Here is a 22,471-nt window from a genome sequence, read left to right as displayed (position 1 = left end):
CCCAGTCAGCCTACAGGACCCTAGGTCTCTCCTGTTCTGGACCCAACACTTCCAGGCCAAGAGAGTGGGATAGGACAGCAGCCCGTGTTCTTGGGGTGTCGCCGGACCAGTGTGTGCGCCCTCCCACAAGAGGAGAGAACCCCTAGAGTGGGGGCCTCCCCCGCCACAGGCTGTGCGTGATCGGGGTCCAGCGGCGCACATCTGGTTCCTTTCCAGCTGTGCACCCAGGCTGAGAGAGGGTTTGCTCTCCCTGGCATCTGGCACCTGGCACCTGGGCCTGGCTCGTGCTTGGCTCCAGGTGATTTCCTTCAGGCTTTGTCACCTGTGCTGAGGGCAGGTGTTTGTCTCTGGGGAAAATGCTTTGGGCGCACAGGAGCCCACACCCCCCCCGTGCCCCCCACCCCGCTGCCACCTCTGCTTGGGCTGCTGTGATGATGGAAGCAAGCCACCATCATGTGCTCTTTGCAAATGATGCGTCATTCGACCCCAGGGCCAGCGAGGAGAGTGGCCTTACCGAGTCAATTCAATTACTGAGAGCAAAATAATATTAATTTTATTGTGTTAAAATGCATTACAGCCTCAACGTGATGGATTTTTGTAACCAGAAGGGAGGATGAAGTCAAGATATGGACTAGGAAAGGTGTTCCCATCCACCACAGACCAGCCACAGAGGTTCAAAGTGCCCTTTTGAAAAGCCTTTGCAGGGAGTTCCCGTTGTGGCTCAGTGGGTTAAGAACCCGACTTAGTGTCCGTGACGACTTGGGTTCAATCCCTGGCCTCGCTCAGTATTAAGGATCCGGCATTGCCATGACCTATGGTGTAGGTCGCAGATGCAGCTGCAGTTCAACCCCTAACATCCCTCTAGGAACTTCCCAATGCCTCGGGTACAGCCCTCAAAAGAAGAAAAGAAAATCCGGAGTTCCCTTTGTGGCTCAGGGTTAGCGAACCCCACTAGGATCCAGGAGGATGCAGGTTCGGTCCTTGGCCTCGCTCAGTGGGTTAAGGGTCTGGCATTGCCATGAGCTGTGGTGTAGGTCACAGATGCAGCTTGGATCCCTTATTGCTGTGGCTGTGGTATAGGCCAGCAGCTGCAGCTCCAATTTGACCCCTAGCCTGGGAACCCCCATATGCCACGGGTATGGCCCTAAAATAGCAAAACAACAACAACAAAAAACAGCAAAAGAAAGAAAAAATCCATTGCAAAGGGGATTTGAGGAAGTGTCCCCTTTTTAAAGGCATCGCAATAACCCTTGTTAAATGGGAAAGAAACCATTAGCACCCAGGAAGCAAGTAGGCACCCACCCACCCACCCAAGTATAAGGTCATTGGCAGGATGGAGTTTCCCCGGGACTTCTTGGAAGCTGAGGCAAAGGGGGAAACGGAACCAGAGGCCCCTGGAAAGGAGGAAGCAGGCTGCTTCTTTAGAAGTGAGGGAATTTTCCCCTGGATGTATTCCCGAAGGTACCCCCTCCCACAGAGTTTACCGAGGGGACGCCAAGGAAAACCGACCTGCAAAATCTGCACCCCATCTTCTCCACGGTGCACCTGCGCAGCTCACGCCTTCTGACCACACTCTGGAGGTGTGAGAACAGTGGCATCATTATGTACACAAGTATGTAGGAAAAGCCTGGAAGGACACAAGTGTGCCCATGCTCCCCACCCGTGCCCACGGCGATTGTCCCATGGGGAGTGAAGACGGGGCCCCGATGGGGGTGCCAGACAGTTGGTCCATGGGGACAACTTCAAAAATAGAAGTGGGGGCTCAGGGTTCCACCCGGAGCAGGAGATCCAGCCAGCATCCAGGGCCACACGGCCCAGACGAGACCCTCTCCACGTCTGGCTGGACCCAAAGGGAGATGGTAGAACAGCCTTGAGTGTGCCAGCCACCTGGCTCGCTGTCCCCAGAAGCCTCAGTTTCTTCATCTGTCAGATGGGCCTGAATGCCCGCTTAGGGGCGCTGGTCCAAGGACAGCCTGAGACAATGAGCACTTTTATGGTTTCCGCTTAAAATCTCCAGAGAAGGAACTACTACGGTTCTCCACCCGGGAGCCCACCCTGGGGGTGCTTGGGCCAAACCCGCCCACAGATACAGCCTGTTTGGTCTGCAGAGCGTTGGGAACTTGGCACATTTAAGCACCATCAGGCAGGGGTCCCCACGACCCCCAGCCCCTCCCCGTGGTTTCCACCCTTGCCTCCTCCTCTCTCCTACTTGCCCAGTCCTGGGGGGCACTGGAGGTCGGATCCCTGTCCAGCCTGCTCCCCTCTCAGCCAGGCTTCTTGACCTTCCCTCTCAGCGGAGCTCAGACGGTGTTCCAGATGGTTCACAAACTGGAAACGAGCCCCTTGTGGAAACGAGGCATCTTTTTTTTTTTTTTTTTTTTTTTTTTTTTTAGGGCCACACCCGCAGCATATGGAGGTTCCCAGGCTAGGGGTCGAATCAGAGCTATAGCTGCCTGCCTACACCACAGCTATAGCAACATGGGATCCAAGCCACATCTGCAACCTGCACCACAGCTCACAGCAGCGCCAGATCCTTAACCCGCTGAGCAAGGCCGGGGATCGAACCTGCAACCTCATGGTTCCTAGTCGGATTCCTTTCCACTGCGCCACGATGGGAAGGCCAAAACCAGGCATCTCTTGATGGAGAGCAGAAGCGTGCCTCATGTCTGCCCTGGCCTGAAAAGCCTCCTTCCCACCCCGCCCCCTCTTTCCACGAGTACGTGTCTGTCTCTCCAGATGTTTCCATGGCGCTACTTTTGCGGAACTAGTCATTGAAAGCTGCCCAGGCCGTCCTTCTCGAATAGCTATTTCCTGATTAATTCACAGCACGCGCTTGCTCTGCGCCTCCGCTCAACAGAGAACACATCCATATAAACATGGAAAGGAGTGCTTGGAGAATCGACTTTTCTGACAGGCAGCAAATAGTAGCCTGCCATGCTGCAATTGGACGATTGAAGCTGGGTTCCTGCTGTGTAACCCACCCTTGATGGTTCTCATTCTAAATTGCTCCGGAATCCTTCATAGCGGTCACTCAGGGAACTAGGCATTGAGTTAGGGCTTCCTCTCCTGGCCCTCAGGGAATCTTAGGGGTTGGGGGGCAGAGATAGGTATTGATGGACCCCTGTGGGGGTCTCAGATCCCATAGTCCAAGAGCAGATCTGAAGCCAAAGCTAGATGGAAAACGATCCGGGGTTGAACCCAGCAGGCTACCGTTTTTCTGATCAGGTTTGTTCTCTGAAGATTCTTAGAGAGCAGGGCTGCCTGGTGAGAAAAATACCTTGTTTATTGCCTTGTAATTCCAGAGGGATCGTAAAGCAGCCATTCTGTGCCAGGTATTTGCTGGGCCCTTGGACGTGATTGGTTGGGTCTCTGCTGGGTTGGAGCTTAACTTTGAATGAGGAAGACAACAAGTAAGTTAGAAAGCTGATGGGCAAGACCATTTCAGAGACCAGAAGGAAACAAAACAGGGTCATGGGCTGGAGAGAGAACTGGATGGGGCAGGGGCTGCTCTCTGAAGACAAAAAGAGCCAGCCTTGCAGGTCACCGGGACCAGACAGTCCAGGCCAGTGCCCAGGTGCTGAGGTGGGCATGAGCTGGGCAGGCTCAGGGAACTGCCATCAGAGCCGTGTGCTGAGAGCAGAAACAGGAGGGGAGAGAGGTCACTGCAGGATCAGGTCCCTTAAGCCTCGTTGGCTGCTGAAGGGAGCTGGCATTTATCCTATTTTGGTGACAACCCCAAATTCAGGTAGTAGGAAGTTAGTGGGTGGCTTTAAGCAGGGCTGCCATGACCCAAGTTGCTTTTTAAGAAAGGCTGGCTTTGGCGTTCCCGTTGTGGCTCAGTGGGTTAAGAACCCAACATGGCGTCTGTGTGGAATGTGAGTTTAATCCCTGGCCTCGCTCAGTGGGCTAAGGATCTGGTGTTGCCATGAGTTGTGGTATAGGTCGCAGGTGTGGCTTGGATCCCGCATTGCTGTGGCTGTGACATAGGCTGACAGCTGCAGCTCCGATTCAGCCCTTAGCCTGGGAACTTCCATATGCTGCAGGTGCAGCCCTAAAAAGACAAAAAGAAAGAAGGACAGAGAGACTGGCTGCTGTGTAGAAGATGAAGTGGGGCAGGGGGTGCAGAGTGGAGACAGAGCTAGGAGGCTGTGGTGTTTGTCTCCAGGAGAGATGACGGCAGCCCCGCCGGGCTAGGAGGCAGCAGCTCTTCGGGGAGAGGAGGTCAGATTCGGGAGGGGTTTTGGAGATAGAGCCGCGGGACTTTAGATGGATGGCCTATGTGAGTGAGAGAACAAGAGGACCTGGGTCCTCATAGGTTTGGGGCAGCTGGTTGACTGGTGGAACCACTGTTAAGGTGGGAGAAGATGAGGTTTGGGAAAGTGGATTAATGATCCCATTTGGGGCCTGACCTGGCTCCGCCTCCAGTGCTTCTAGGCTCTAAGCCTTTCTGCTTGCGTCCTCCTTCTTCCCAAAACCGACAGAAGTCTCAGCCTGTGCACGTGGTGGGGAGTCAGCGCCCCCAGGGCGGTTGTCAATAGCAGGGAAGAGAAACAGCAATGAACGCCCAGCTTCCCGCCTTTGTAAGGACACTTCTGAGATGCCTTCTGTGGGTGTCCCACCCCGAGGAAGCCCCAGTTGCCCACAGCAGTGACCTTCTTCTCCTCCTCCCCTCCCTCCTCCTCCTCCTTTTTTGTTGGCCGTGCCCATGGCATATGGAATTTCCCAGGCCAAGATCAAACCTGAGCCACAGCAATGACGACACCAAATCCTTAAACCACTAGGCCACCAGGGAACTCCAGCAGTGACCTTCTTAAAACCCATTTGGGGTTTTCTCCTGCCCTGACTTTCCCTCTTAGAAGCACCTGCTAGTCAGCTTCCTGCACTCAAATCCTTGTCTCAGGCTCTGCTTTCAGGGTCCCCCCCTAAACGGGGCACCCATGGAACCTAGGGAGTCAGCATTTCTTGTGCCTTTTCTGACACAAAAGGCCCAGGAACCATACTTTAAAGGATGCTGCTCTAGGCAGTGGGGAAAAAAAAAAAAAAATGACGGATTTCACAAAGGGATGTGACTGGGCCAGAGCTGCTCTTGTAGAAAATTAACTCTGGGAGCGATGTGAAGTTGGGGTTGAAGGAGCAAGAGGCAGGAAGCAGGGAGACCAATTAGCAGGCTATTACAAATGTCCCAGCAGGAGGTAATGATGACGAAGATGGCGATGGAGGCCGCCTCTTTGCGAAAGTCCTTTGATTTATAGCGTATGTACCATTTTGCACCGAAATGACTCAGAGCCTGATTTACCAGCCCCAGTGCTGTCGTTTCCGAAAGCTCGCGTTTCTGGCAGTCCACATTTCTCTTTTCTCGTCTGCCGCTTTCCAAATCTGAGACATCCGTTCGAGGCCACGCATCTTCATTTTGTGCAATTGTGTGTTTTCAGGATCTCGACATCGGGGCCAAGGATGTGAAGCTTTATGTCAACAAGAAGCTCATCTTTGATGGCACTTTAGACAGAGGAGGTGGCGAGGCCCCGGCTGGCCAGAGCATCCTGATGGGCCTGTCCCACGAGAGCATGGAGAACAGCGTTTCTGCCCCCTCGGACGACAGCAAAGACGCCCGCAAGATGGCTGGCACAGATGGGGACGAGGAGCTTGGTGTCAGTTATTCGCAGCCCGCAGAAAAAGCAGAGGATGTGAAAGTTGCTTCACAAGGAAATGCATTTGGCGAAAGGATGAGTTCCCCTGATTGCACGAAAGACAGCTTGGCCAAGGTAGAGGAAGAGGTCAGCTGCTCAGCCGCCCCATCCTCGACGGGTGGCGCACCCACCGGCCCTCCCCACTCCCCCGCTGCCGAATGCCCTCCTTTTCTTGACCAGGAGCTGTCGCTGATCCAACAGCTGGAAAACCTCACAGGCAGAAAAATCTCTGAGCCGCCAGGGAAAACCCCATCTTGGTTACAACCTGCTCCCGTGGGGAGAGGCAGAAAGCAGGGAGGCCCGAAGTCGAAACCCCTCTGGCTGAGCCCGGAGAAGCCACTGGACTGGAGGGGCAGGCTCCCATCGGATGCTGTCATCCGGGAGGGGCCTGGGGAGACGGAGGCCAAGGGCCCCAGGCGTGAGCCAGGGCGGCCAAGCAGCTGGAATGTCATCGCCGGGGAGCGAGTCCAGAGGGCGACCCCCAAAGTCTGCGTTGATGACATCTTTAGCCAGCCCGCCAACAGGGAGCACCCCGCTAGTGGGAGGAGGGGCCTGAGGAAGGACCCCCGCAGCAACAGCCAGGGTGATGGGCAGCCAGCCGGCAGAGGTAAGCAAGCTCGAAAAGCAGTCTTGGGGAGTTCCACTGTGGTTTAGTGGTAACAACGTCCAATTGATATCCATGGGGACACAGGTTTGATCCCTGGCCTCGCTCAGTGGGTTAAGGATCAGGTGTTGCCATGAGCTGTGGTATAGGTCGCAGAGGTGGCTTGGATCTGGTGTTGCTGTGGCTGTGGCGTAGGCCAGAGGCTACAGCTCCGAATTGGCCCCTAGCCTGGGAATCTCCATATGCTGTGGGCGCAGCCCTAAAAAAGATTTTTAAAAAAGCGATCTTGGCAGCCGTCTCACCTGAGCCAGGGCCGCTGATGGGCATGAAGGCGTTTTGCTCCCTGGACCTCAGGCTCCTCATCTGCAAAGTGAGGAGGGTTCTTCTCAACCAAGGGTCACCAATCCACTGTCTCGGGCCACAGGGGTGGCAGCCGTGTGTGAAATGGGCAGGGCACACTTCGCATGTGAAACTCATAGATAAGTTTGTCCTTGCTTCCGTGCTTGCAAAGCCTGGCTTTTCCAATTCAGACTGTTATTCCACCTCTGATAGAGAAGTTGATCTCTAATTACTTCTCTTTACTCTTAACTGTATGTTAGAAAATTAGGGCAAATGTGATGATAAGTAGCAATCGAGGAGTTCCTGTTGTAGCTTAGCAGGTTAAGAACCCGACGAGTATCCATGAGGATGCTGGTTCGATCCCTGGCCCTGCTCAGTGGGTTACGTATCCAGCTTTGCCATGAGCTGCCGTATAGGTTGCAGATGTGGCTAGGATCTTGCGTCGCTGTGGCTGTGACCTAGGCTGGGGGCTGTACCTCCAATGCTACTCCTAGCCTGGGAACTTCCATATGTTGCAGGTGCGGTGCTGAAAAGAAAACAAAACAAAACATAAAAAATAGCAATCGATTCTTGCCTGGGGGTCGGAAACACTCTAGGGTGCGGTGGGGACTGTGGCAGACTGGAGAGCACAAACACATCTGAAGGGGGCATAGGGGCATTCAGGAATTCAAGGCCAATGGGCCAGATCTCCCTTTTCCTTTTACCGAGAGAAATCAGAAATGTAGACTCTTCTTATTTTTCAACATTGGCAACTGATGGAGATTATTTTTAAACCGCTCTGTGGGTCAAAAAAAAAAAAAAAACGCACATCTGCTAGCGGGATACACCTGCTTTGTGAACTTTGCAGTAGATTATCTCCACGAGAACTGAAAGGAGGTGCCAATGGCTGGGTTTCTCAGTGTTTGCACTCAGATTTGGCCACTGGGACAGTGTAGCCTAGCAACTAGGAGTCAAACCATTTGAATTCCAACTCTGCTACGTATAGATCTGAGACTTCTAGAGCTGGGCACTTTCCCTTTCTGAGTCTCAGCATCCTCATCTGTGAAGTGGAAATGAAGCCCCATCCCCTGGGGGTGCGGTAAGAAATGAATGAGATGATGGATTCCAAAACGAGTGCCCAGAGCCTGGCATGTGGAAAGTGCTCCAGAAGTGGTGGCTGTCATTTCAACACTAGTTTCTAGATCCTCTACTGTCCACAGAGTACCTGGACCTACCAAGGCAGGGCTCACCTCCAGATCCCTTGAATTTAACCCCACCCCTTACCACATAGGGGCACAAGTCCTGGAACCAAGCCACCTGGGCATGTAGCCTGGTTCCCCACCACCAACTGACACCGTGGGCAAGGTCTGAAACCCCCCTGAACCTTAGTTTCCTCCTTTATAAGGACATCAGTAATACCCAACCCATGGGGTACTGGGAGGATCAAATGAGATCATACCTGTGCAGCATTTGGCTTGGTGCTTGGCGCATAAGAGCATCCAGCAGATGTTAGCTGCTGCTATTCACCATCTTCAACATCACCGTCTTCATCAGCATCATCATCACCATCATCACCATCAGCAGCAGCACTATCACCATCATCATCACCATCATCATCAGCACCATCATCACCATAATCATTACCATCTTCATCATCATCTTCATCACCATCATCACCATCACCATCATCATCACCACCATCATCATCATCATCACCATCAGCACCATCATCATCACCATCAGCACCATCACCATCATCATCACCATTATCATTACCATCTTCATCATCAGCATCATCACCATGATCACCATCACCATCATTATAACCATCATCATCAATCACCATCATCACCATCATTATCATCACCATCATCATCATCATCATCATCATCATCACCCCCACTCTATGACTACTTCTTGGTGTATCTGTCTGCAAAGCCAGTGCTTATATATTTAGCAGTGTTTATATTTTTAGTGTTTACTCCATTAGCATCTGCTCTATTATTTTTTAATTCAATGGATTTTATTATGTTTATAGCTGTACAACCATCATCACAACCTAATTTTAGAACATTTCCATCCCACCCCGCCCCCAACCATATCTCCCCCACAACCTGTCTCCTTTGGTGCCCATAAGTTTTTCAAAGTCCATGAGTCTGCTTCTGTCCTGCAAAGAAGTTCGTTGGATCCTTTTTTTTAGATTCCACATATAAGTGAGAGCATGTGACATCTGTGTCTCATGGTCTGACTAACTTCACTTGGCATGATGATTTCTAGATCCATCCATGTTCTTGCAAATGCCATTATTTCATTCTTTTTATGGCTGAGTAGTATTCCATTGTGGATATGCACCACGTCTTCTTTATCCACTCCTCTGTTGATGGACATTTAGGTTGCTTCCATGTTTGGACTACTGTATATAGTGCTACAATGAACACTGGGGTACATGTACCTTTTCTTTTCTTTTTTTTTTTTTGTCCTTTTAGGGCTGCACCCACAGATATGGAGGTTCCCAGGCTCGGGGTCTAATCAGAGCTACATAGACACAGCAACGCCAGATACGAGCCATTGCACCATAGCTACACCTTCACCATAGCTCACAGCAACACTGGATCCTTAACCCACTGAGCGAGGCCAGGGATCAAACCTGCATCCTCCTGGATACTGGTCAGACTCATTTCCGCTGAGCCATGTTGGGAACTCCACATGTATCTTTTCAAGTCATGGTTTTCTTCAGAGAGAGGCCCAAGAGTGGGACTGCTGGATCACATGGTAATTCTAGTTTTATTTTTTTGAGGAACTCTCTGTACTGTTTTCCATAGTGCTTGCACCAACTTACATTCCCACCATCAGTGTAAGAGGATTCCCTTTTCACCACACCCTCCCCAGCATTTATTGTTTGTAGACTTTTTGATGATGGCCATTCTGGCTGGTGTAAGGGGGTACCTCATAATAGCTTTGATTTGCATGTCTCTAGCATCTGCTCTATTATTGACTAGTGAGCAGTCCCCAAAGGTCTTGCAAAGTCTACACTTAGAAACATGGAGAGGGGAGTTCCCGTTGTGGCACAGCAGAAACAAATCCAACTAGTATTCCTGAGGATGCAGGTTCAATCCCTGGCCTTGCTCATTAGGTCCGGATCCGGCATTGCCATGAGCTGTGGTGTAGGTTGAAGACTCGACTCAGATCCTGTGTTGCTGTGACTGTGACATAGGTGGGCAGCTACAGCTCTGATTCCACCCCTAGCCTGGGAACTTCCATATGCCGTGGGTGTGGTCCTAAAAAGCAAAAAAAAAAAAAAAAAAAAAAAAGAAAAGAAAAATGGAGAGTTTGTGCCCTCTTCCAGACCCTTGATGTCACTTAGGGCACCAGAGAGAGAGGTCCCTCTGACACTGAGGGCGTCTCCATGGTGAGTGGCTGGCTCCCTTCTCCCAGGTAGGGCTTCCCCTACTGGTTCCTCAGCCTTACAGATTCTGCTGCCCACCTGCCACCAAGATTTAACCCTGAGACTGAGCACTGGAGAAGAGAGCAAAGTGGAAGACAAGAACCAAAGCCGTTTGAGGGCAGGGACTGTGTCTTACCTGTGTTGGGGTCCCCACGCCTGACTCCTGGCAAGTCTTCGGCAGTGCAGGAAGAATGACGGAAAGAAGGACTGCAAAGGCTGGATGCACCGCATGTTTGCAGTAAGCCAGGCTCTCATCTGGGCGCATTACTCAAATGAGATCATTTAATCCTCACACCAGCCTCATTTTTCAGGCAATGAAAATGTGATGTAATAAACAGGGTAAGGAATTCCCATTGTGGCTCAGCAGGTTAAGAACCCGACTAGTATCTATGAGGATGTGGGTTCGATTCCTGGCCTCGCTCAGTGGGTTAAGGATCTGGCATAGATCACAAGCTGCGGTGTAGGTTGCCGATGTGGCTCAGATCCAGCGTTGCTGTGGCTGTGCTGTAGGCCAGCAGCTGTGGCTCCAATTCATCCCCTGGCCCAGGAACTTCCATACACCACAGGTGTGACCAGAAAGAAAGAAAGAAAGAAAGAAAGGGAGGGAAGGAAGGAAGGAAGCAGGATAAGATGGGAAGTTCAAGATGGCATCACAGGAAGGCCCTGAACGCACCTCCTCCCATGGACACAACAAATCCACAACTAATTATGGGATAATTCCTTCTGAAAAAGACCTGAAAACTGGACCGTTTCCATAAGGAAGAGTGCAAGGACCGCAAGGATCAAGGCAGGTAGGAGAGGCAGAGGGAGGATCTCATCAAGGGAAAAAAAACCACACCCCAGCCAAAACAATCCACAGATGGGAGGGATTATCAAGGTACCAGTTACCTTCCCCAGAGAATAAAGGCTTCAAGTGCCACATCAAACACCCAATCTTTGGATCCTGCACAAGAGAAATGAGCCCCAAAACATCTGGCTTTGAAAACCAATGGGGAATATGCCCAGGAAGACTAAGGTACTGCAGAGAATGGAAAATTCCCTTTTAAAGGGCTTACTCACAGGCTAACTCAACCTGAAAACCAGCACAAAAGCACTGGATTGAAAAGCACATGGACCACCTGTGAGGGGGACCCACCTACTAATCTTAAAGCATCTGCTGGAGAGGCAGGGACCAGTTGGAATGCTCCCTGGGAACTGGTTTTGCAATCTCAGGCTACCTTACTGAGCCCAATGCTGGTGGATACCATTTTGGAATTCTCCCTCTAGCCTGTTAGTGCCAGTAGGCACACCCCACTTAGAGCTCCATTCACCCCTGTACCTCGGCCAGGCCTCACAGCTAATTGGTTGATAACCCTGCCCACTAGCACTCAGCAGCCACTGTGGCCAGCTCTGCAGTCATTCCAGTGTCCAGCCCTTCCCACCAGTGCATGGCCGCAGCATCTGTGACCCTACTACAACAAGAGGGTCCACACAGCCCATGTGGGGGATGCCCCTTGAGCACTTGGCTCTGGCAGCCAGGCAAGATTGCATTTCTTTTTTTTTGTCTTTTTTTTGTCTTTTGTTGTTGTTGTTGTTGTTGTTGCTATTTCTTGGGCCGCTCCCGCGGCATATGGAGGTTCCCAGGCTAGGGGTTGAATCGGAGCTGTAGCCACCGGCCTACACCAGAGCCACAGCAACGCAGGATCCGAGCCGCGTCTGCAACCTACACCACAGCTCACGGCAACGCCGGATCGTTAACCCACTGAGCAAGGGCAGGGACCGAACCCGAAACCTCATGGTTCCTAGTCGGATTCGTTAACCACTGCGCCACGACGGGAACTCCCTTTTTTTTTTTTTTTTGTCTTTTTTTTTTCTTTTGTTGTTGTTGTTGTTGTTGTTGTTGCTATTTCTTGGGAGGATTGCATTTCTGAGCTCCACAGGACACCTACATAAGGCCACTTTTTGATTTACCTAATATATAGAAACAAACACAGAGAATTAGGCAAAATGAGGAAACAGGAATATGGTCCTATAGAAAGAATAAGACAAAACCACAGTAGAAGTACTAAATAAACAGAGATAAGCAATCTACTGGATTAAAAGTTCAAAATAGGAGTTCCCATTGTGGCTCAGCAGTTAAAGAACCCAACTAGTATCCATGAGGATGCAGGTTCAAACCTTGGCCTGGCTCAGTGGGTTAAGGATCTGACGTTGCTGTGAGCTGTGCTGTAGGTCGCAGACATGGCTCAGATCTTGAGTTGCTGTGGCTGTGGTGTAGGCTGGCAGCTACAGCTCCTCTTCGACCCCTAGCCTGGGAGCCTCCATATGTCTCAGGTGTGGCCCTAAAAAGATTAAAAAAAAAAAAAGTTCAAAATAATGGTCAAAAGATCTCATAGAACTTGGGAGAAGAATGGATGAACACAATGAGAACTTCAACAAAGAGAAAGAAGATATAGGAAAGTATCGAACAGAAATTACAACTAAACTGAGAAATATACCAAAGGGATTCGACAGCAGATTGGATAAAGTAGAAGAACAGATCAGCGAGGTGGAAGACAAAGAAATGGAACTCACCCAGACAGAGCAGCAAGATGAACAAAGAGTTTTAAAGAATAAAGGTATTTTAAGGGACCCTTGAGACATCAAGCAGAATAACATTCCCAGTATTGGGTCCCAGAAAAATAGAGAGAGAAAGAACAAGCAAAATTATTTGAAAAGATAGTAGATGAAAACTTCCTTAATCTGAGGAAGGAAAAAGATATTCAGGTGCAGGAAGCTCAGAGATTTCTAAATAAGATGAACCCAAAGAGACACATTTTAAGGCACATTATAATTAAAATGGTAAAGAGACTCTTAAAAGCAGCAAGAGAAAAACAACTTGTGATGTGCAAGGAAAACCCTATAAGGCTGTCAGTGCATTTTTTCAGCAGAAACTTTATATACCACGGAGTTCCCGTTGTGGCGCAGTGGTTAACGAATCTGACTAGGAACCATGAGGTTGTGGGTTCGATCCTTGGTCTCGCTCAGTGGGTTAAGGATCCGATGTTGCCGTGAGCTGTGGTGTAGGTCGAAGACTCGGCTTGGATTTGGCATTGCTGTGGTTGTGGCGTAGGCCAGTGGCTACAGCTCCGATTAGATCTCTAGCCTGGGAACCTCCATATGCCACGGGGGGTGGCCCTAAAAAGACAAAAAGACCCAAAAAATAAAAATAAAAAGAGAGAGAGAGAGAAACTTTACAGACCAGAAGAGGATGGCCTGACATATTGAAAATGCTGAAAGGGAAAAAAGCTTCCAATAAGAATTCTCTGCCCAGCAAGGTTATAATTTAGAATTAAAGGAGAGGTTAAGAGTTTTTGGAGTTCCCGTTGTGGCTCAGTGGTTAACGAATCCAACTAGGAACCATGAGGTTTCAGGTTTGATCCCTGGCCTCGCTCAGTGGGTTAAGGATCTGGCGTTGCCATGAGCTGTGGTGCAGGTTGCAGATGCGGCTTGGATCCCATGTTGCTGTGGCTCTGGCATAGGCTGGCGGCTGCAGCTCCAATTCGACCCCTAGCCTGGGAACGTCCATATGCCACAGGAGCGGCCCAAGAAATGAAAAAAGACAAAAAAAAAAAAAAAAAAAAAAAAAAAAAGAAAGAGTTTCCTAGATAAGCGCTTCGGATGGCACGTGCACAGTATAGTATGTGGAATGGACGATCAACGGGAACCTACTGTATGGCACAGGGACATCTACTCAATATTCTGATAACCTCTTTGGGAATGGATATGTGTATACGTGTAACGGAATCACTTTGCTGTATAGCAGAAATAATACACCATTAAAAATCAACTATACTTCTGTAAAATTTTTAAAAAAGAGTTACCCAGATAAGCAAAAGCTAAAGGAGTTCATCACCACCAAACCAGCCCTACAAGAAATGCTACAGTGACTTCTTTAAGATGAAAAGAAATGATACTAATTAATAATAAGAAAACATGTGAGGAGTTCCCTGGTAGCTCAACAGGTTAAAGATCCAGCTTTGTCACTGGTGTGGCTCAGGTCACTGCTGTTGCTGCATGTGTCAATACATGATACACCAAAATGAAGGATACAAATCATGAGTCTCTCAATCGATGTAAAAAATACTTTTGACAATATTCAGTATTTACTTATAAAAATTCTCAACAAGATTGATGTAGAGGGAACAACATAATAAAGAGCATATATGACAAACCCACAGCTAATATCATAATCAGGGGTAAAAAACTGAAAGCTTTCCCTCTAAGATCAGGAATAAGACAAGGATGCCCACTCTTGCCACTTTGATTCAACACGGTATTGGAAGACCTATAGCAATTAGGCAAGAAAAAGAAATAAAAGCCATCCAAATCAGAAGACATAAAACTGTCACTATTTGCAGATGACATGATAATGTATATGGAGAACCCTCAAGATGCCATCAGAAAAACTTATAACTAGAGTTCCTGGTGGCCCAGTGGTTAAGGACCCAGTATTGTCCCTGCTGTGGCTCAGGTTCACTTCCTGATCCAGGAACTTTTGTATGCCACAGGCACAGCCAAAAAAAAAAATGAGAGGCAGGTGATGTCTTTAATGTAAAAAAATAGTTTAGGAGTTCCCATCGTGGCTCACTGGTTAACGAATCTGACTAGGAACCATGGGGTTGCTGGTTCGATCCCTGGCCTTGCTCAGTGGGTCAAGGATCTGGTGTTGCCATGAGCTGTGGTGTAGGTCGCAGGCAAAGCTTGGATCTGGCGTTGCTGTGGCTCTGGTGTAGGCTGGCGGCTACAGCTCCAATTAGCTTGGGAACCTCCATATGCCAGGGGAAGCGGCCCTAGAAAAGGCAAAAAGACAAAAATAATTAATTAATTAATTAAAAATAGTTTAAAAAACCTTATACCTGATGAATGAATTAAGTAAAATTGCAGGATACAAAATCAATATACAGAAACATGTGGCCTTTCTATATACTAATAATGAACTATCAGAAAAAGAAATAAAGAAAACAATCCCATTTACAACTGCATCAAAAAGAATAAAATACCTAGGAATAAACTCTTTTTTTTTTTTTTTTTTTGTCTTTTGTCCTTTTAGGGCCGCACACACAGCATATGGAGGTTCCCGGCCTAAGGGTCGAATCAGAGCTGTAGCCACCAGCCTACGCCAGAGCCGCAGCAATGCCAGATCCAAGCCATGTCTGCGAACTACACCCCAGCTCACGGCAACACCTGATCCTTAACCCACTGAGCAAGGCCAGGGATCAAACCCACAACCTCATGGTTCCTAGTCGGATTCGTTTCCACTGTGCCACGACCGGAACTCCTAACATACCTACAAATAAACTTAATGAAGGAGGTGAAATACTTGTGCACTGAAAACTAGAAGACCCTGATGTAAGAAATTGAAGAGGACACACATGCAAATGAAAGATATTCCTTTCTCATGGGTTAGAAGAATTAATATTGGTAAAATGTTCATATTATCCAAAGCAATCTATAGGTTTAAGGTAATCCTCATCAAAATTCTAATGGCATATTTCACAGAACTTTAACACATAATTTTCAAATGTGTATGGAACCATAAAAGACCCCAAATAGACAAAACAATCTTGAGGAAGAACAAAGCTGGAGTTATCATGCGCCCTGATTTTAAACAATACTGCAAAGCTGTAGTAATCAAAAGAGTTTGATACTGGCACACAAACAGACACACAGATTAATGGAACAGAATTGAGAGTCCAGAAATAAACCCACATATATGTGGACAATTAACCAACACCAAAGGAGTAAAAACATAGGATAGAGAAAGGACAGTCTTTCCAATAAATGGTGTTGGGAAACTGGACAGCTACATGCAAAAGGATAGAACTAGACCCCTAACTTACACCATACACAAAAATTAACTCGGAATGGATTAGGGACTTGACTATAAGACCTGAAACCGTAAAATTCCTAGAAGAAAACATAGGCATATGTTTAATCTCAGTGACATCAGCCTTAGTGAAGTTTTTATGGATCTGCCTCCAAAGGCAAGAGAAACAAAAGAAAAAATAAATAAATAGGACTACATCGAACTAAAAAGCTTCTGTACAGTAACAGAAACCATTATCAAAATGAAAAGGCAACCTACTGAATGGGAGAAGATATTTGCAAATCATATATCTTTATTTATTTATTTATTTATTTGCAAATCATATATCTTTTAAGGGGTTAATATCCAACATATATAAAGAACTCATTCAGTTCAACAACAAAAAAGCAAACAACCAGATTTAAAAGTCGGAAGGGGCTCTGAATAGATACTTTTTCCAAAGAAGACATACAGCTAACCGACAAGCACGTGAAAAGATGTTAAATATCGTTAATTATTAGGGAAATGCAAATCAAAATCACAGTATCACCTCCCACCTGTTAGGATGGCTACGATCAAGAAATAACAAATGGCGTAGAGGCTGTGGAGAAAAGGGAACTCTTGTACTCTGGTGAGGGGATGGTAAATTAGTACAGCTATTGCAGAAAACAGTATGGAGATGCCTCAAGATATTCAGAATAGAACTACTGTATGACCCAGTTATTCCACGTCTGGGTATTTATCTGAAGAACATGAAAGCAGTAATTCAAAAAGATATATGCACCCCATGTTCATTGCAGCATTATTTACAAGAGGCAAATGTGGAGACAACCTAAGTGTCCATTGATGAATGGATGAAGAAGATGTGGTATGTGTATACACATATGTTCCATGTATACCTGTGTCTAGACATATGTAAGTATACGTATATATGTGTATCGCATATGTATATTTTACATACATATGCATATATATGTATGTATATACGTGTCTACATGGAATAATACATGCGCAGTAGAATACGATTCACCCATAAAAAAAGAACCAAATCCTGCCATTTGCAAAACGTGGATGGACTTTGGGGGTATTATGCTAAGTGAAATAAGTCCAACAGAGAAAGGCAAATACCCGTGACCTCACTCATATATGGAATCTAATACACAAAATCAACAAAACAAAACAAAAATTCATAGTTACAAAGAAGAGATTAGTAGTTACTAGAGGGGAAGGAATTTGGGGTGTGGGCAACATGGATGAAGGGGGTCAACTGTAGGGCGATGGATGGAACCTCGATTTATGCTGTTGATCACTTGGTCGTGTTTATGGACGTTCAACTACCGGACACCGTATATGATTGAAAAAGAAAAAAGAGGAGTTCCCATTGCAGCTCAGTAGTAACGAACCCCACTTAGCGTATCCAAGGGGTTGTGGGTTTGATCCCTAGCCTCGCTCAGTGGGTTAAGGATCTGGCATTGCCGTGAGCCGAGTGTAGGTCAGAGACGCGGCTTGGATCTGGCATTGCTGTGGCTGTGGTGTAGCCTGGCAGCTGTAGCTCTGATTCGACCCCTAGCCTGGGAACCTCCATATGCCGTGGGTACATATGGAAAACAGATAAATAAATAAATAGGAAAAAAAAAAAAAAAAGAAAGAAAATGTGAGGCTTAAGTACCTTTCCTCCAGTCACACAGCCTATAAGGGTTAGAGCAGGATTTGAACCCAGGCAGCCCTGCTCCATCAACCGTGCTTCAAACTGCTAGCCTATAGTGTTGTTGCCCAGCTGTTGTCAGCTGCCTGCCCCAGGAGAACTGGGTAATTCCAAGCCTTCCTGGTAAACAGACCCAAGGATCCTCTGGCAGTTATGAGGTGATGGGCCTTTTTCTAACTTGTCCATATTCAGAAGACTTTGTCTCACTTTAATTTCTTTCCAGGCATTTCACTGCTTGGCTCCACACACATTAAGAACTGAGCCCCCGAGATTTCATGCTTGTTAAGCTGATCATGCTAAGAGGGAAAGTTGCTTAGAAATTTTAAATTACTCATTACATAGAGCCAAATCCCATAGCCGTGGCCTTCAGGAAAGCTGTGGGCCAAGCCCTCCAACGATTCTTGTAGGATGAATGACTGCTCAGGTTCCTCCCTGGGACTGGAACTGTGCTGTCACCATAAAGCAGAGCCTGGAAATCCTTGTGTCCAACAGAGTATCTCGTTGTAATGACATCTGTGTTTTGGTTGTGTCTTTATCAGAGGTCAGTTAGCTACAGGTGAATAAAATCTCATCAGCCTGGTTTGAACAGTAAAGGGTATGTTATTTGAGAAGGTCCTGGACCCCCAAAGACAGGAAGCCCATAGCTGCACATCACATGGAATTCGGAGCAGGGGTCAGAAAGGCAGCAGGGGAGTTGTCACTGTCACTCAGCATGTTAAGAACCCGTCATAGTGTCTATGAGAATGTGTCTTCTACCCTCGGCCTCGATTGGTGGCCTAAGGATTTGGCGTTGCTGCAAGCTGCAGCGTAGATCATAGATGTGGCTCAGATCCTGCATTGCTGTGGCTGAGGTGTAAACCACAGCTCTGATTCAACCCCGAGCTCAGAAACTTCCATGCCACTGGTGTGGCCCTAAAAAAGAGAAAAGAAAAAGGAAAGGCAGCAGTCACCAAGGAGGCTTCTCTTGGACTCTCCAGGGCTGCTGGGCCCTGCCTCTGCTTCTCTGCAGGGCCATCTTCCCTCCCTCTTCCTCTGCACGTAGCAGGAAATGGCCTCACAGTCCAAATTTGATCCTTTCCCAGCTCTAGCTCCAGAATGCTATTCCAAAATCTCAGGGAAGAAGCTGATTGGCCGGCTTGGGTCAGGTGTCCACTCCTTGTCCAATCAGCGCTGGCTGAAAGGCCATTCATTTAGAATAAACCTGGCGCTGTTGCCTCTCACTATGTGCCTTTTACTTCCCATTTTATTAGCAATTAATACCTACCTCTTGGTGGTGCCCATGATTTTTATAAAGTTCAGAACTTTGCAATTTCCACCAAGGAGTAGTTTTGAATCTTCAGTCACATCATCTCATATCACTGGTCCCTCCCGGACCATGTTGACGGCACATTAAAGCAATAGCTTTCCTGTGTCCATTCAGATTTGTGGGCAGGAATGTTGACAGACAGGACAAAGCAGTGATCCCAGCAGTTGCTGGACTCCCAAGGACTAGTGAGTCGTGTGTTCTCCTGCAAACAGGGCCACGTGGGCCCCAGCCGGCTGTCACATCTGAGAGGTCCAGGACAAAGTCCACACCTCTCTGCTTTCAAAACCCAGAGCGCACATCTCGGGGAGAATAGGTCAGCAGGCAGACTCAGGATGAAAGCCAAGTCCTGCCTTTCTTGCACACCTGGGCAGAGAGAGGCAGGCTGAGTCCCTGACGCGTGTGTCTTTTGGTCCTTTCTCCTCGGTGCCCTTGCAGACCAGCCCGGCCGATTCATTTCATTCCGAGGCGATCAAATCGCAATAAACCGAGGTCGTGATGATCCCTATGGGAAGTTCCTTCTGCCAGATGTTCAGCCTCGTGCCTGGCAGGAAGGATGAGAGGAACTCCTGGGGTCTCGTTGATGACAGATGAGAGGGGAGAGGAGGTGCGGAAGACCCGACAGGTAGAGGGGGCGTCCCCCAGCCTCCAGGCCTGAGCACAGGGGGTACCCGATGGTGATGCCAACCACCCGTCCCTTTACTGGCTCACATTTATTGAGCACTTCCAGGCACCAGGTTTGTGCTGGGCCCTAGGATGCCGCAGGGACAGGGCAGAGAAGGCTCCTCCAAGAAGGAGGGTGTCAGGAAGAGTTGGTTAAGTGGGGCTCTGGGGGAAGAGCGTCCCTGGCAGCGGACACGGGAGGGCAAAGGCTCTGAGGCAGGGAGAGGCTCGTGTCCATGGAACAAAGCCTGGCATGGCTGGAGCAGGATGGCCGTGGAGAGACAGATGTGAAGGAGGAGAAGTCGGCGGGGGCCACACTCAGGGCCCTGGGGACACAGTGAGGAGTTTGATTTTCTTTATTCTCAGCCTAGGAGAGATATGCCAATTCGAAGGGTTGATGACAGATTGCATCTAGGTACCCAGAGTTTGAAGTGACCGAATGGACGGGTCATTGAAAGTGGAAGATGGTACCCCAGGGAGAGAGGCCAGAGCTTAGCCCATGACAGTGAGCAGGGCCTGCCCAGGAGCTGGATGAAGGCAAAGAGGGATGGCAGTTATCTCGAAAGGATGGGCTGGAGCTGAGGCTTTCAGGCGCAACCAGACTTAGAGCCTGGGGAGGAGAAGAGGATGCTGTGATACACAGGGAGATGCTGTCAGCCAGCCAACTAGAGAATCAGGAAGGGATAATGTCACCTAAGCTGGTGGTGGGGGACTGCCAAGTGGAAGTGCTTTGCCTGGGACGTCAAGCATGGAACGAGGATTAAGAAAAGATTGTGTACTTGGAGTCACTGTGTACTTGGAGAAAGCCGCTTCAGTGGAGGGTTGTGGGAATTGTAGGTCTCTTATGGATGCGAGGGATAGAAAACCACCAGGGATCTGACTTCAGGCATGGCTGGATCCAGGAGTTCAAATGATGTCATCAGGACTCTTCGTCTCTCAGCTCCCATTCCCCACACGGGCTTCATCCTCAGGCAGGCTTCCGCTATACAGAGTAGCAAGTGGCCCCTGGCAATCCACCCCCCCCCATCCTACCAGCTCAGCAGTGCCAGTTTAAAGAGAGGCCCTCCCGCTCCCCGTAGTTCCTTTCTTGAGCCCAGCTTGCAAGGATGCCGTCAGCATTCATCTGGTCTGCATGAACCAAAGGTGTGTGTGTGTGTGTGTGTGGCAGTGGGGCGGGGGAAGGGGAAGTGGTATTTGGGGGGGCAAAGCGACTGCTCTGCACAGAGGAGCCAGGTTGCAGGGGTTGAGCGGGAGTGGTGGTGACAAGAATGTAGTGTCTGCAGTGAAAGGAGGGAGAAACTAAGACGGCAGTTGGAGGGAGCCACAGGATCAGGTCGGCTTTCTTTTTCTTTCAGGTATGAGAGATTTATGCATGTCTGCAGGCAGGGAGAGGGAAGATACCAGTGGGGAAGGAGTGATTGAAGATTCTGGAGAGAGGAGATAATTGATAGAGCCAGGCCCCCTAGGAGACAGGCAGAAAATGGAGTGCAGGGCGCAGGATGATATGAAAGGAGAAAAAACAGAATGTCAGTGTCATCAGCTGCTGTTTTTCCAGAATGACACCCTTCGATGGCAGTTAGCCGTGGCGTGGCTGTGAGGACAGGCCGCTGCTGGAGGCACATGCCAGGGCTTTTCTATCGCACGAGGAGGAGAGCCAGGCCTTCAGGGCCGCCTCATCCCTCCCCCCAACCCTGAGGGCCAGGTCATGCCCCTCGTTCTCCGCGTGATCCAGACAAGGTTTCAGGTCTTGGAGCCAAATTAACCACATGTAGAAGTAAATTCCTTCCTTTGTATTATACCTGAGTTATTTGGCTTTTTAATAGAATCTCCCCTGATGAGAAAACTCATCCACATAGGGAACGTAGACAATAAGGTGTCCAAGAAGAAAATGCAAGTGTTTCCTATGCACTGCCCGGAAGTGATGATATTAACACGCTGGGACGCGCTGCCCTTGCTGGGCGATGCCGCATCAAAATGGCACATCTGGCTCCCCCGCCCCCCCCCCCGCCCCGTGTCACATCCTTTCGCAAGCCTTCCACCTGCCAGCAGGCAGTCGCTGAAAAAAACCCCGTTAGAGTCACGTGGCCGTGACAGCGTCCAGCGCAGACCCTTGGGGTGCTGACTCAGACGCCACAGGCGGCAGCGTCACCCCGGTCGTGCGGTTTCGGAAGTGGAGAATGACTTCCGGCAAAGATTCTCACACAAACCAAGGGCGTCCCCTTGATTTGCAGGGTAGGCGCATTCTTAGAAAAATCAAAGGACCCCCCCGCCCAAATACTTTGCTCTTTGTAAAGCCACGAGGTTCCAGACTCAGGTCAGTAATCATTTCCTTTGCAACCTGAATGATGGTGCAGGACAGAAGACCGTGCTCTGGGTCTGGAACCCCCCCCCCCCCCCGCCCCAGGCAGCGCGGGATGGGTCACCTCCCTGGCCCCTCCCTGGGACAGTCTAGAGCAGCAAACCACCCACTGGTTTCTAGAATGTCCCGCTAAGGGTGACACCCCCCCACACCCCCCGCTGAGAGCCTGAGATGGTCTCTCAGGGTCCCCACTTCCTCTAATGGGGCTTCGTGTCCTTCCTTCCAGAACACGCCTGGTCCACCGGGACACCGCCGCGGCCCCGGTGGCACAGCGAGCAGGAACACAGCTTGCGGGAGTCCTGGAACTCCCTCACGGCCTTTGACCGCTCCCAGCGGGGCCGCATCTCCAACGTGGAGTTCCAGGGGACATCCTGGATGAGTTCCTGCAGCAGCAGAAAAGCAGCCGGCACAGCGACCAGCCGGCCCCGTGGAAGGAGGAGAAGCCGGAGCCCGTGAGCGAGCAGGACCCCGGCTCCCCGGAGACAGACGACAGCGGGGACTTCAAAATCCCCGTCCTGCCTTATGGACAGCACTTGGTCATCGACATCCAGTCCACGTGG

At 49.3% G+C, this 22,471-nt stretch overlaps 1 protein-coding gene across 1 annotated transcript in view; it reads left to right on the top strand.

Annotated features, from left to right (window-relative positions):
- Positions 1-22,471, top strand: part of KIAA0556 (KIAA0556 ortholog) — a 217,901-nt gene that overhangs the window by 162,168 nt on the left and 33,262 nt on the right. The window contains 3 exon segments of the mRNA XM_021086440.1: positions 5,433-6,294; positions 22,138-22,266; positions 22,269-22,469. Coding sequence (XP_020942099.1) covers positions 5,433-6,294; positions 22,138-22,266; positions 22,269-22,469 — 1,192 coding nt within the window.

This window comes from Sus scrofa, chromosome 3 (genome assembly GCF_000003025.6).
Source record: "Sus scrofa isolate TJ Tabasco breed Duroc chromosome 3, Sscrofa11.1, whole genome shotgun sequence".
In the NCBI taxonomy this organism is placed as follows: Eukaryota; Metazoa; Chordata; class Mammalia; order Artiodactyla; family Suidae; genus Sus; species Sus scrofa.
Note: the sequence above shows the minus strand (reverse complement) of the source record. Positions and strands in the feature narration are given on the sequence as shown.